The sequence below is a fragment of the Gavialis gangeticus genome, unplaced genomic scaffold (assembly GCF_001723915.1).
Source record: "Gavialis gangeticus isolate Ggan-Ray unplaced genomic scaffold, GavGan_comp1, whole genome shotgun sequence".
In the NCBI taxonomy this organism is placed as follows: Eukaryota; Metazoa; Chordata; order Crocodylia; family Gavialidae; genus Gavialis; species Gavialis gangeticus.
The window spans coordinates 14,945,645-14,960,291 of NW_017729018.1; the positions used below are offsets into that span (position 1 = coordinate 14,945,645).

The 14,647-nt window shown below is 44.3% G+C and overlaps 1 protein-coding gene and 1 long non-coding RNA gene across 4 annotated transcripts in view; one reads left to right on the forward strand and one right to left on the reverse strand.

Moving 5' to 3' along the window:
• SIN3B (SIN3 transcription regulator family member B) overlaps positions 1-14,615 on the reverse strand; it is a 20,450-nt gene extending 5,835 nt beyond the window's left edge. Inside the window, exons 1-13 of one of the 3 annotated variants that reach the window (XM_019513652.1) lie at positions 14,505-14,615; positions 13,227-13,380; positions 10,223-10,486; positions 9,403-9,546; positions 7,998-8,120; positions 7,422-7,511; positions 6,881-6,999; positions 6,156-6,363; positions 5,413-5,529; positions 4,231-4,469; positions 2,250-2,433; positions 1,413-2,007; positions 666-835 (exon numbers count right to left, since the gene is read on the reverse strand). In XM_019513652.1, the coding sequence (XP_019369197.1) occupies positions 666-835; positions 1,413-2,007; positions 2,250-2,433; positions 4,231-4,469; positions 5,413-5,529; positions 6,156-6,363; positions 6,881-6,999; positions 7,422-7,511; positions 7,998-8,120; positions 9,403-9,546; positions 10,223-10,486; positions 13,227-13,380; positions 14,505-14,527 (2,430 nt within the window). In that variant the 5' untranslated portion in view covers positions 14,528-14,615. Of the gene's footprint in view, positions 1-665; positions 836-1,412; positions 2,008-2,249; positions 2,434-4,230; positions 4,470-5,412; positions 5,530-6,155; positions 6,364-6,880; positions 7,000-7,421; positions 7,512-7,997; positions 8,121-9,402; positions 9,547-10,222; positions 10,487-12,267; positions 12,365-12,420; positions 12,426-13,226; positions 13,381-14,504 lie in introns of those variants that run through there. The other 2 variants (XM_019513650.1, XM_019513651.1) reach the window with 2 other exon arrangements.
• On the forward strand, positions 7,518-11,211 carry LOC109295007. The gene is made up of 3 exons (XR_002096663.1): positions 7,518-7,845; positions 9,926-10,225; positions 11,051-11,211. It is a non-coding gene; the product is annotated as an uncharacterized LOC109295007 (long non-coding RNA).
• Positions 14,616-14,647: the final 32 nt, after the last annotated feature.

Sequence of the window (14,647 nt, forward strand, 5' to 3'; positions counted from 1 at the left end):
TAAAAAAAAAAAAAAAAAAAAAAAAATGCTGTGGTCCGTGAGGAAGATTGCTCTGAGGTGGCCAGTTTCACAGAGGGGCAGGAGTGCTCTTCCCAGCTTCTGAGCAAAGCTCTCCCAGAACCAGCAGGAGCACTGCAGGCGTCCCAACGGAGGTGAGGAGGAGGAAGCTGTAATTCCATACAAATTACAGGTAAACAGAAGGGAGAAGACAAAAGTGGCTTCAGCTCAAATTGCACTTCCACCTGTCTTCACTGGCAGTCATTTTTCTAACTTCCCCCACTCCCCCTTTCCAAAACCCAAGACAGAGATTACTGACATCTCAGGGCAATGAGCTTGGTTTCCTGCTTGGGCAGTACACACTGCACTCCTGGTACAGCTGACACCACAGAATGCTGAAAGTTACAGGAGCTATAGGTCCCTGTGACTTTTTAAACTGCAATACTTTGGGAGGGGGAGGAAAGGTCTGGCTAGGAGAAGCCAAAAGCTGTTATCACTTGCTTGCTTGCCTTACCAAGATGCATATCACAAGTGTCAGAGGAAGCTCCTCTAAGCTTTGCTAGGTCTTTCCATCATGTGGTGAACTTGCAGATCTTATCAGCAGGCTGGGGAGAGATTGGGCCCAAGCTGTGTAGTAGGGGCACTAAGATAATTTGAGGGCTGGTTACCTGGCGCACAATATTCTGCACCAGCTTGTCCATGGTAAAGCCAATGTAGGCATGGATTGTGAACATCTCTCTCAGGGTGTCTTCGTACTGTGTGGGGTCAATGTTTCCATCCAGCAGACTTCTCACCATGTCCAGGAACGCTGGGTAGTATTCCTCCAGCTCCACCTCACCTGGGCAGGATAAAAAAAGAGCAGTCACTTGCTGCACAGAGGAGTGGCCAGAGACAGGAGATTTAGCAGAGAACCACACTCACCTCCACAATCTTGGTGCCACAAATACAGAACAAGATACTTAAAGCACCAGCTATGTCCTTCCAGAGAGCGCTGTCGGCTCTTGAAAGACCTAAGAGAACAGCCTGACCATCTGCCTTGATGACGCTGCACTCTCATACACATTTTAACTCTAAGCAACAAAGTAAATGCCAAAATGCTATGTAACTATTTTCCCGTGCTCTCAACATCTGTATTGGAGATAAAAGTATACATGGTACAGCAGCTTATGGACTTGCAAAAGCTGCAAACAAGCTAAGACTACATCCTTTAGCTTTTACGCCACCCACTAACTACACTGGTTACATGTATGTGGGTAACATTTTTTAAACATGCAGATTCATGAGCCAGAGGTTGCTGCAACTATACTGCTTGCAGGCCAGCATGCTGGTCCTGGGTACCAAGATAAAAATGGTTTTGCATAAGATATCTCCAATGTTGACAGCAAAATGGGTCTCTGACTGCAGGAGGTTCTTACTTGGTTGCTTCAGTCTCAGTTCCATGGCTGGATCATTGGTTTTCTCTTTCCTCCCATCACAGAGGAGTTTCTCTCTCTCCTTTTCAGACCGATATTCTAGAAGCTGCTTCTGAGCCTGACGATAAATCTTTAATAGTCTTGAGCAGAGAGTCTGGTGAAGGCGGAGGAAGAAATACCAGTTGTTATTGACAAAGAACAGGCTGTAAACATCATCCAGAGTGTTGTGGGGTTCGGCCGCAGTGACATCGCAGAATGTTGCTTTTGTGTCTAGAGGGCTGCTTGGCAGCACCGGTGCAAGCTTCTTGCGTAACTCGGCAGTATCTAGCACCTGTGCCTGATGGTGCTCTCTGTCCTCATCTGTTGACTCTTCAGAAACGCTGTGCTCAGGGGGTGGAGAGAAAAACAGCTCTGGTATGAAGTGATGCACTATTTGCCGAATGGTGGCCTGGTCTTCTTTCTGGATGGTGGGCTGTCGTTTCACATAGTAGCTGATGAGAGAAGCTGCATCTTCCAGAATCTGCTTATCCTCATAAACGAATATAAGGTGAGGCTCGTTTGTGGAGGAACTTCTCCCCTCTGAATGCTGCTCCTGATGCTGTAATCGAGAGACAAAGGGATCAGTTCTTTTCCATCCCTTCCCAGGAGCCACTCCTGCCACAGGAAAGCAGCCTGTTTTAATTGGTAAGTACCTCTCATCTGAAATTAAAGATCTCTCCAGAGCAGAAATGGTGTCTTCCTCTGACTACAGAGCACCCACCACAACGAGGCCCAGCTATGACTCCAATCCTTGGACATTAATTGTAAACAATAGAGCAGACTGTTTGCCAGCATACACACCTCATCATAGACACTCTCAATCTCATTCAGCAAGCTCTTGGAACGCAAGGCCTTGGTATCGTTTTGCTTGAAGTTGACAGCCTGGTGGTCAAGAGACTTCAGATAAGCTTTCTCATACTGCTCCCGCCAGATCTTGTTGAAACCCTGCTGGGCCTCCCGCCATTCTTCCTCCTTTGCTTTCAACCTGCATGATGCAGAATGTGCTGTTCACCTAAAAGCCAGACTACAGAAATCCTTATGCAATGTTGTTTGAGCAGCCTGCTGAGATGCACCAACACTTTCAAAATTCTTAGAGCAAGGTAGGCACAAGGAACACCCTCATAACCAAGCATGCCTAGAAATACACAGCTTCATAAACGGACATCAAGAGAATATAGTAGTCTAAGCCCCCCCAAATGTTAGAAGCTTGGGCAAACCACAGGAAAGGGTCTAGAACCTTAATAATGCTCACACATTTCTGGAACACTATTTTCAGGACAATGGAGATCTTATTTAGCTCTCTGCTTTACCTACAAGGGTTAGAAATGGCAGTAGAACTTATACACCAAATGTAGAAGATTAAGAGTTAACAGGAGGGGATCTGAAGCCCCAATTTCTTGTTTTACATTAAACTAAGCGTTTTTGGAAACAATGCCTCTTATAAAAGGAAGATTTGGAAGTCTAACTTATGTTTAAATACATTTGAGAGCAACTTGAAAGGAAACACTAGCTAAATCTGGACCATAAAAAGCCATTTACAATTGAAAGATTGGTTTAGTTTAGTTATGGACTTAGAGAGAATTTACTTCTCTTACTTCCATGGTAGCCCAAACAGCAATCTAGTTATACAGTTATCCTCAAAGCACACAGCAATCACCAAACTGGGGCAAGGGAAGGAACTCTACTTCTAAGGAAACACACTCTTCCCACAAGAACAACAGTGCATTCTCATAATCACAGGTGCACTCTTCAGAGGGTCGGGAGCAATTGCAGGCAAACCTGGACAGGTTAGAGAAGTGGGCAGTACACAACAGGATGCAGTACAACAAGGACAAATCCAGAGCACTGCACCTAGGGCACAAAAATATCCAGCATATCTACTGGCTGGGAAGTGACCCTCTCAGCAGCACAGAAGCGGAAAGGGATCTTGGAGTCATAGCGGACTCCAAGATGAACGAGTCGTCAGTGTAAAAAAATCATCAGCAAAGCTAACCGCGCTTTATCATGCATCAGCAGATGCATGACAGCTAGATCCAAGGAGGTGATACTTCCCCTCTATGTGGCATTGGTCAGACCACAGCTGGAGTACAGTGTCCAGTTTTGGGCGCCATACTTCAAGAAGGATGTCGATAGACTTGAGAGGGTCCAGAGGAGGCCACTCGTATAGTTAGGGGCTTACAGGCCAAGCCCTATAAGGAGAGACTGAGGAACCTGGACCTTTTCAGGCTCCACAAGAGAAGGCTGAGAGGCCATCTTGTGGCCACCTACAAATTCATTAGGGGGACACAGCAAGGGATTGGAGATGCTCTGTTCCCCAAGGCGCCTCTCAGGGTAACAAGGAACAATGGTCACAAACTGACAAAGAGCAGTTTTAGGCTAGATATCAGGAAGAACTTCTTCATGGTTTGTAAAGGTGACCAGAATTTGGAATGGGCTTCCAAGGGAGGTGGTGCTTTCCCCACCTCGGGGGTCTTTAAGAGAAAGCTGGATAGGCATCTAGCTGCACTCTTTCCTGCCTAGGCAGGGGGTCAGACTCGATGATCTGTTGAGGTCCCTTCCGAGCCCAACATGTATGAATCTATGAATTGCTGAAATAAGCCCTTCTTACGTGGAGCTAAGAATCAGCTAAATATCCGAGATGGGAATGCTGTTGTTTAATATTCCACGTAACTGCTCACCTTTCCTCAGGGCACAGTCCTAGGCAACTAACTTCTGAACCAACAAGTTCTCACAGCTTGTACTGGTTAGTCGCTGAGAGCTCACAGTTGAAGAGAAGAATTACCTTTTCAGAACAACAGGGACAGCAGTAACCGGGTTTTTCTTAAGACTCTCAATGATCTCTGGGGCTTTGTCACCATAAATACGGTAAATAGCTCTACGCTGGATCACTTCTGATGTTCCTCCTAAGCAGTCATCCAGTCGGAACTTCTCCTGATCCTCTTGAGACAGCCGAGAGAGCTTTTTCTGCACGCTCTCTAGCACACGTATTGTGGCCAAATTGGTCTCCAGGACAACATCTAGCTGTGGGAATTAATACAGGATACAGCATAAGGAAAGACTGTGCAGGAAGAAGTGGAGATCTGCTATGCTCAGGTAAGGATTCCTGCTAGAGGAGTTCTCTGCTAGTACTCGTAACTACAAGGGCAGTCTCCCCAGCCAAAGCAATGCTTGCGCAGGGAACATGTCAGGCAAATCAAACTATGGAGCATTCTAATAGTTTCCTTTGTCAAAGTTCTCTCTTTCCAGGATTGGCTAGATATATCTTAAGGGATGCCTTGTGCTGCATGTGCACTGGAGAGACCTGGACAATACAGTGCACTCGACGTTTCTGGTTGGAGGAGACAGTGTTGAGAAATACTCCCCAGGCCAAAAGCAACATTTAAGCTACCACACAGGTAAAAGTACCAGTAGCAGTACTTGCAAGGGGTCTGCATGTAAAGGACAGGTCAAGTCCTCAAAGACTTTCCTCCCCCCAGTACACAAGAGCATCATTAGCGTATTTGCCTTTCCTCTTGCAGGCTAGAGCAGTAGTCTCCAAACTTTTTGATCACTCACCCCTATCAGTAAAAAATTTTTGAGTACGCACCCCCAATATATGTATATTTACATAAATATACATCTAAATAGAAGTTCTACTATTTTCTTCCCGCACCCCAATGGATCGTCCTCCGCACCCCACTTTGGAGACCACTGGGCTACAGAAGTGAAGAGTTGTTCACTACCTCTCATGCAAAGCAGCAAAAAGGGTATCTTAGGAGAGAGTGACTTTGGGAACACAAGCCCACACCAAAGCCAAAGGACAAAAGAAGAGGGACTAAACACAGCAAGAAGATTAATAGTGTTTAGCATTTGGCTATAGGCTACCCGTTCAACCATAACCCTAATAACTTTGAATTTTGCTTTTATATAGAAAACTGACATCATGGATATGAGACTTGATAGTAAAACTGAAGAGCAGAAGCACCTCAAATCGTTCATCCTCACAACGATGCAGCTGCTCCTCATAGGGAGTCTTTTTTGAGCTGACAAATGTAGAGTCCTCAGACCAGGATGGAAATGAAACCCAGGTATCGTTTAAAACCTGCAAAAAAGGTGAAATGTGACATCAGCCAGCATCCCAGGAAACAAGGACTGTAGGAACTGGCTAAAGTACCAATTCTAACACCAGTATGACACCTAGTTAGATGGAGTGTGTGTGTCTTGTGGGGGTGGGAAGGGGGTGTTAAATTAACAAGGGTGACCATTTCTCAAAACAGCATGTGTGAAAAGCCCCACCAGGGAGTTCTTCATATTTCTGAGATGCCCTTTGCTGCTGGTAATGGAGGCAAAGGTGCCAGTGCCAATAGGGGTGGAGTTGGGAGCACTCATTCTTGTAAACCCTTCTTCCAGTTGAGAAGAGCTGCTGTCACTATGCCATGTGTGACTTTTATGCAGACTTAGTTAAATCACTTCACTTCTGTATGGACCTTCTTATGCACATAAGGCTGACTAATATAATGTTGGATTTGCTCTTGCTGTAAATATACAGGTGCAAGCTAAACTGATAACCAGTTTTAGACAGATGAAGGCACATACAGAAGTTGAAGCAGTATACCTTCTGCACGTGTCCTAAACACTCACGAGAAGGCAGCATTTCTGATATCACTCTGGGTTTGGCTGCCATTGCAGCCACGCATAAGCAGTTGATAAGCTTAAGCTGCCAAATACCTCCTTGCAAATGGCTGTTCTTCCACTGCATTTTGGCTGTTGATAGGTTTTTGGAAGAGCCCGGTAACTTGAACCTATGCGTTTGCAGGAAGCATAATCTATTTCTCGACTCATTCCATCCCCAGATCGGTCACTCAGTGGAGAAGCAAACGAAAGCTCTTTCACACCAAGGAATGACTTGAACTGTGCAAAGAGTTCTGGAAATTTCCTTAAAAAACAAACACATACAAACAAGTAAGTGCAGTTGTTTGAGATGCTCTCTGCTTCACCTCCTAACTAGTAATTACTTCTTCTCCCTCTGTCATATTTAGAGGGTAGGGCAAAAAACAAAATAAAGTAGCAGGTCAAAAAACCCTCCATAATTATCCAACCTGCTTTAATAACTCCCCTAAAAGTCTTTATCACTTTTTTGGCAGCAGACAGCAAAGATCTCCCCCTTCAGAATCCTATCACTATTCCTTCTTAGCAGCATAGTGAGTCCTTGTTCATTGCCATAACACTTCCCCCTTCTCTTGGATGGGAAAAGGCAAAACACTTCCCTACAAGATCCTGCCACAAACAGATTCCCTTTTAATAGTATTAAGATTCTATGGTATTTAAAAGTTGGACAAGATTTTTTCCCCCCTCTAAATTAACCTTAAAATATTGGCTCACAAAGCCCAATAGAAAGCTGTAACGCAAGCAAATGTTTGAACGCTCCATCATAATAGCCAGTCAGGACTTACCCTAAAAATGGGGTGACTAGCTGGAGAAGCTCTGAGCCTGACACTAGTTCCTGGTTGAAGAGTGCAATACAGCGAAGAAAGTTCTCATAGACTTCTTGACTCTTGAGTACTCGGCGCACCTAGGACAGGGAATGCAAAGGAACTATAACTAGCTTTATTTTTATGCTGACATCCCAGATGGCTCTGTCCAAGTGGTTTAGCCTAATAACTGTGTGTATCCATTACAGCACCATACCTAGAGGCACAGAAATGCCAGCTTTTAAAAAACAACTTAGTAACAAATTACACCATTAACAGGGTGAGGATCATAGGCTTAGAAACAAAAATTCAGTAGGCAGAACACATGCTAGAAAATACAAGTTAAAGTTTCCTCTGGGGTCTCCTGAGCTTCTCCTGTTTACTGGCCTGCCCCTTCGAAGCCCTAGACAGGTAGGGAATTGGAAAGGGCTGCCACCTGAAGGTATGGAGGAAGCCATACAAACCAGCCAATTGCTCTGTACAATTGAAAAGGCCACACAACATGAGGGGCCAGATCACTGACCTTGTCAAAGAAAGAAAACTCTTGTAGCGTTCCATATTTTCCCACTGTTGCTACAGACAGGTCTTTGGTACCTCGCAGTTTCATTTTTTTCTGTTGAAGAGATCCAATATTTACTTCAATATCTCAGTTTTACTGAATGGCAAATACTTCTGCAAACTGCTAGCTCTGTGCCCTTATTCTCAAAACAGACAAATGAGCTTTATCATGTCAAATCCCCTGTGGTATTCCATATGAATGACACCGGCCCCCAGCTCCAGCAGCAGTGGCTCCCCATGAGGCAGACTCCTGCAGACAGAAATTTGCTCAAGGGGGTCGGTCAGCTCAAGGCTTCCAAATTCCTGTATTACTTGACACCTGGCATGGGCATAACACTTTGTTTGATCAAAGGACAATGTACTCCAAACACATCTTTAAACTTCCTTTTGTAAGTATCTTGAATGCTAATCAATAAGTTTTCATTAGTTAGTCAGAGTAATGTTTCCACATGCAGCACAACTTAGAAGTTAAAAAGCAATTGCCTAAATGCAACATGGATGATATAGCACCTGAATATTTAACCTATTTACAATAAGATACCTTTGCTGGGCCAGAAACAGGACGCAGCATCAGTGGTCTGGATCGCTTCTTACTGTGTTCCAGGTTCTTTTCATGTTCAATTTTCTGGGCACTGTTCATTTCACATGGTCCATTTCCTGTGAACTGAAGGAAAGAATAAATGGTTTCAATATGTATTTCTTAGTTCAACAAAAATAAAGAACCCTATTTATTTGGGCAGAATAGAGAATATGGAGTAAGTGGGTGGCTTGTGTACAACCAAATAATAACTACAGCATAGTTCAAACACTAACCGTAGAACCTTTGATAATGTTTTGAATCTGAAAGCAACTCTTGTGCAGCAGGGTTTTTGACCACGTAGAAGTCAAAACCCTGCTGCAGCTTCTTTATTGCTGGAGCAGCTAGATTAAAAAAAACCCAACAACCCATCATATTAAGGTACATTCTGTACTCTTGGAGCTACAAACAGCTCCAGGGCTAAATTAAAATTCTCTACCAATGCTACAGCAGCATCTGAACAGCACCCTACAGAGATATCCTCTCACAGGAGCAACAGGATTTAGAACACAGCTGTGCTGTGGCCCAAGCCTTCCTCCACTCCTCCCAAATTTCAAAAATCATCTTTCTGTGAGGTTTTCACCCAGTGTCAATGATTTGATGGAGCTGCAGTTCAGGAACAAAAACAACATTCCTTTGACTTTTTCCCCCCCGCACAGAGAGAGCTGCTGAAAAAGCAGTCAGTTCAGACCTTCTTGTCAATGGAAGTTGCAGGAAAATAAGTGGCAGTCCCCCAAATAAGAGAGTTTTAACACTGCAAAATAATTCCACCTGAAAGCTGGATGGGTCGCAGTATATATATTTTTTGCAAGCCAAGATAACTGGTTTTCACACAGCCCTTCAAGACCTCTCTCAAGAGTGGGGTGTCTACTTTCCACACTGCATAAGTCTCAGTATCAAGCAAGCTAGAGAATCATCTCTTCACACACCACTTCCAAAAGGTCTCCAGAAAATTGTAACCACGGCCCCCAAAAGCAGTAACTTCAAAGAAGTTACACAAAACTGTTTGCTATGCTTTTCAGCTGAGAAGGTGCAGGTTCTCTCTACTGTCAGCTAGCTGCTCTGAGAAAGAGGTACAGACATGTCATCCACTCAGCTCTTCTCCAAGTTCTTTCACTGTACAAAATTTAAATTGCTCCTAGCCCAGATCCCATTACCTTAATGCTAGTGGCAACTGCACAGATCCAAATCCTCAAAGGTATTTGAATGTCTAATTCTGATCAAGTCAATGAATGGCAGGAACCTAAATACCTTGTGAGGGTCTGGCCAAAATCCTTTGGTTATTTGTTTAGACATTATGCAGATTATGATGCAAGTAGAAGACAACTTGGAGTAAACTATCTTTTATGCCTCACAAGAGCACACATACCAAAGACCTTTTAGCTTCAGGAAGGAACTGGCCAAACTCTGAGAGTAGATCCTCTTGTCCCCTGAAGAGATTTGCTACTTCAGTAAACACTTCTTCCTCCGACATGCCACGAAATGGCCTGCCCTTAGTGTTCAGCTGTTCTTTCTGCCAATGTACAGACAGATGTTAAAAGCTACAGTAGTCAAGTAGTACACTCTGGTTAGCAAGGAAAATGGAACAGCCAACCCACTGTGTTCAAAAGCCAAATACAGAAAAAAACCCTTTAGATTGTTATCACTTGGCCCAGGATTCTTGTAGCAGTACAGTATGCTACCATATAGGGTATCCCAGTTTGAGCTTAAGACCACCTTGCAAGTAGCAAGTGGGGACAAAACTATGGTGAAGCTTTAGAGCCTGAGTGGCTCAGGAAAGAGTTGTCAAACTCTTTAGACACCCCTTCTGTGTGTCTGTAAATCTCGTCTCAGTAGATAAAAAGCTTAAAAAAAAAAAAATCACAAAGTTAAAAAAAAATCCATTCTTGCAGGGCTTCAGTGAGGCTTCTCCAACATCTCTCTCTAAACCAATGCCTGAAGCATTTGAAAAAGAATGTGCCTGGATGCTGAGGTGTTCCTGCAAGGGCTTGAGCTGAGCTGTGCTGGAGATGTGCACAAAGCCTGGGCTTGTTTTATGTTTCCCCATGTTCACATTCATCTGAGGGAGGCTGAATTTGGGGCAGCTTTTATAGTAAACCACAGTTCTCCATATACAAACAATGTTTAAGAATACAGGTTTCAAGTGGCCACAACAGTAAACCACAATCTCTTGCTCACAGGGATTTTACCTGGTAAGTGTGAAGAATTTCTAAAAATGATCTGTAGATTTCTGGGTGGTCAAGAAAACGGGTTTTGATCTTATTCACATAACTTATCGCATTGTTGAACTCCACAGAATCAGATTCCAAAGGGATCTGAGATTTATCTTCTTTGTACAGCAGTTGTTGCCTGTACTCCTCGGAACAGTCACTGTGGTTGTGAGAATTCTCCTGAGAGTAATGCAGCAATAATCCACTGCCAGGGAGAGCACTTGGAACAGGCTCCGAGGACACCTAGCAGCAGAAGCAATGAAAGCTAGTGACTCATGAAAGGAAACAAAGCTACAAGTTCAATAAAAATATTTTGCCTATATTTAGTCAGAGAAAAGTTATGGCACAGAAAAAGATTTAACTGTCCTATGAGTTTCCTTACCTGTGTTACTAAGACCATCAATTTAAAAAAAAAAACAAAAAAAAAACAAAAAAAAAAATAGGCGCACAGTTGAATTATGATTTTTCTTTCCATTTAAAAACTCAGGGTTACTTATATAACAACCAATTTGGATCTTTTGTATGTTAGAATAGAGCTTTAGACAAACATTTACAGTGCTTGAAAGTCTTCAACGTTAAAACCTCCTGAATAAATTACTTGCAAAGGATGGTAATGTGTAAAGACACTGATCAAGCTTCACCTTTGAGGTTTCCTCTCTGCCCGTTTGTATTCCGATTTGTATTATTACAAAACTTGCTCAACACAAATTTACAATCCCCAAGTATTACCTTTTGGATGTCTGAATAAAGGCTATAACTTAACCTACCAAAAACTTTAAGGCTTTTCTCAAACATTTATATTTCCAGGCAAAAGAGGTTTGATTTTAATCGTACTGAGGGAGTTCATAGACTTCATCAGAACCACTGGCAAATACCCAAAATTTACATCCTCTGAAATTCTTGAAGGTAAGCACGCCCTGCCCAGAACACAGATATTGTACAGTGAGAAAAGGAAGTTGCTATCATTTTCTTACTGTGTTTGCAAAGACTCAGGCAATGATACCAGACCACACCAGTGTTTGGCTGAAGACCATCCTGGCATGTGAACTTTACTAAACGAAGCAATAAAAAGAAAATGTTGAAGTTTGTGATGTAGTGAGGTACGTAACTATGTCTCCTTATTGTAACTGCCCCTATAAAATAAGAGTCAAGCAGTCTCAGTGCTGAGAACATCTCTGCAACCTTTCACTAACAAACTCCAGAGAAGTAGCGTCAAAGGGTTTGTAGACGTGCAGCTGCACCACAGGGCCAGTATGGAGGAAATCCTACATGCAGTTGTTCAGATTCCTTAGGAAAACAGCCTTTTTGAATGATGCCAGTGACAGGTGAACTTTATGCTTGTAGCTTACAGATAAGATTCAGAGGACAAAGTTATAGCTCGCAGCCCTCAAGCTCAGCGGAATCCGAATGCATTGAATCTGACCACACACTCTGCCCTGCATCTCTTGCCTATGGCAGTGCTTGAAAACTGCTCATCCAATTATTAACTGAGTGTGAAAAGCAACTTGGCTCAAGCCAGTGCTGCTGCTGCCTTTCTTAAGTGCCTCCAGGTACACGAGCAACACAGTTCCTTTGTCTCAAGCCAACCAATTCCATATGAACTGGTTCTGGAGCAAGCATCCACCAGTAGCTAATGCAAGAAGCAAGGTTGAGGGATTCTAGCAGAAGAGTCTTTGTGATACTGGACCTTTTGAGAAGTGGGGGAATGAAAGAGGGGAATCTGACCGACTCCCAGGGAAGAATACACTAAATATGAGAGCTGTCTCTGAAAAAGGGGTTCACAGCAGGGGGCCTGTAGGCCTTGTAGATAATCTCTAAAAGTATTTTACCCAGCAGCAAGTTTCAAGTGTCAACAAGACCTTGTATTACCACAACACATGGTGACTTCATTTCAGTATCCAGTTATGAAGCCAGGTCTCCTGTTAGTCACTGAACATCTCAAGGCATTTGATGCACAATAATGCCATACTTCATCACCAGATTCATATTCTCTGCTCTGTGTCCTTTTATCAAAGGGTGGATACCTTCTCAGGTCCAGTTTTCATCAACAATTCTTCCACCAGAGCAGGCCTCATTTTCAAGGGATTTTCAAATGCTGTACCTGGACCCACTGGCCATGATCTTGACAAAGGAATACAGAGTAATCAAAATCCAATGACCAAAGGTCTGTGAGAAACCTGACAAGCCACCACTATTTCTGGTCTTCTGTTTTCACTCTGATTCACTAATGCTTGTGATTGTCACTACATTATCCTATCCTCTTCACTTTACAGATTTTTTTAATTCACCCTGCAGTATAGTTAGAGTAAAACTACTTTGTTCCAGAAGAATGACAGATTATCAAGATGCAGGCTCAATAGTCAAAATGCTAAATTTCTAAGTAATACAAAACAATCAATGCACGTAAGAGATCTGAAAGAGTAGCAGATGGCAGAAATTAAGGTTTAAACCAGAAGCTTATGAACAGAAATTTAGCAGATACTTTTCAGTTATAAACTCAACAACCGCACAGTGATGAAGGAAGCAGAGAATGGCATGCATCTATTTGTGTTTTAATACCACATCCTTCAGTGCAGTATGTGAGAATCTGAATAGAACACGGATATTTGTATCATGCCAGTAAATATCTTGTATCATAATGGGAAGGAGGAAATAAAATCTTTTTAAATATTCCTTTAAAATGTAAAGTGTGATTACAAAGACTGAATGGATTATACATATGCACCCAGCCACCATCTCAAATCTGACTCAAATGTTTGGACTGCAGTGTGTATGTGGGAGCTTTATTCCAATCAAACTAATTAGCATTTCTGGAAAAGAAATTTTTTTTATGCTGAACCCATAACCTCAAAATTTGAAAACCTTTAACTAACTGCAGTAAAGGCAAATCAGCTCATTTACTATGCAGACCCCACACGCTACTTTATCTATATGCGCACATACATCTGTATTCACGTAAAGTAATCTAAGCACGTTAACATACCTGACTAGCCAGTGGCGACTGTATACTTAACTTCCCATTCTTCGGAATCTCTATTCTGTAGCCCAAAGGGAGGAAAGCGTTGAATCCTACAATGAGGTCAGGATGTTCGTGAAACAGCTGGGAAACGCGCCTGATTACGCCAGGGGTGTCAATGCTAGAACCAAGAAGAAGCTGTTAACTGCATGCAGGGTCTTTGTCACAAAATACAACCACAAAGGAATTCATACGCAGGTACAGATGTATCAGACTGCAAATATATATTTGTTAACAACGCAGGGATTTGAAAGACTTAAGCACTGAGATAATGCTCACTCTCTCTTCCAGGTATCCGTGAATTGCCTAGATTTCTCGTGGTTTCCTGTACAAGATTTAAAATGCAGCAGGTGGAAGTACTGCTAGTGGAGCTCTGGGTACTTAGTGAAGAGACCTCCTTTACACAGCGATCACGCAATTTCAGCATTTGGTATGTCAGAACCAGGTGCATGGGTGTCAGTAAGAACAATTCCTTTTCCCTGAAATAGGTACTTGTGCAGGTCTGTGGGTCCCAGGGCCAAACGGTACCAGACCGCGACCACACACCGGGCTGGAACGTCTGGCCCCTGGAGGGAGCAGTGGGAGCGAAGGTCCCTCAATCTGTTCCTTACACGGCCTCGTCAAGAACGCAGCAGAGGAGGGGAAGAGCAAAGCCAGGTGCGAATCAAGCAGATGCCTCTTATCACAGTCAGTGTCAGCTGTCGGACAAGTCGCAAGGGCAGAGGGAGCTACAGCCCACACAGACAGACGGCAGCTGAACAGACCCAGAAGCGAAGCTTGCCCAACCTCCGCTAAGAGAAGGACCAGGGGAAAGAGCCCATGAGCTCAAGAAGCAGAAGCTCCCTGGAGTGGGTCAGGACCCTGGATGCCAACCCGCAGACGAGCCTGTGCAGCACGGGACGGGGGACTCCTCGCCCCGGTAGGGGGGCAGGAAGAAACTTCTGAGAGAGACTTTGCAGGGAAAAGGGGCTGCCAGCAGACCTGATGAAACACCCGTCTCGGAGCAAGCCCTGCAACCAGGCACCCTACAGCAAGGGCGAGCTGGAGCTGCCCAGGCACCCTGTGCCCAGCCAGGTCCTGCGGGCAGCTGCCCCAGGCCAAGCGCCGGGCCGCGCTAGGACGGCAGCGGGCAAAGCAGGTTCCGGCCGAGCAGCGCAGCGCGGGTGCCGGGACGCGCCGCCTCCAGCCTCCCCCGGGCTCGGGCCTGCGCCGGATCCAGGCTCTGGCCGGGGCCGGGGCCGGTACCTCTGGCTCTTGAACTCCTTCATGATCTCGAGGAAGCCGTTGTACGTGGCCGGGTCGCTGCCGAAGCGGATCTTCACCTGGTCCAGGTAGGAGAGTGCGTCCTCCACCTGCGGGCAGACGGGCGGGGTGAGGCGGGGCGGGGC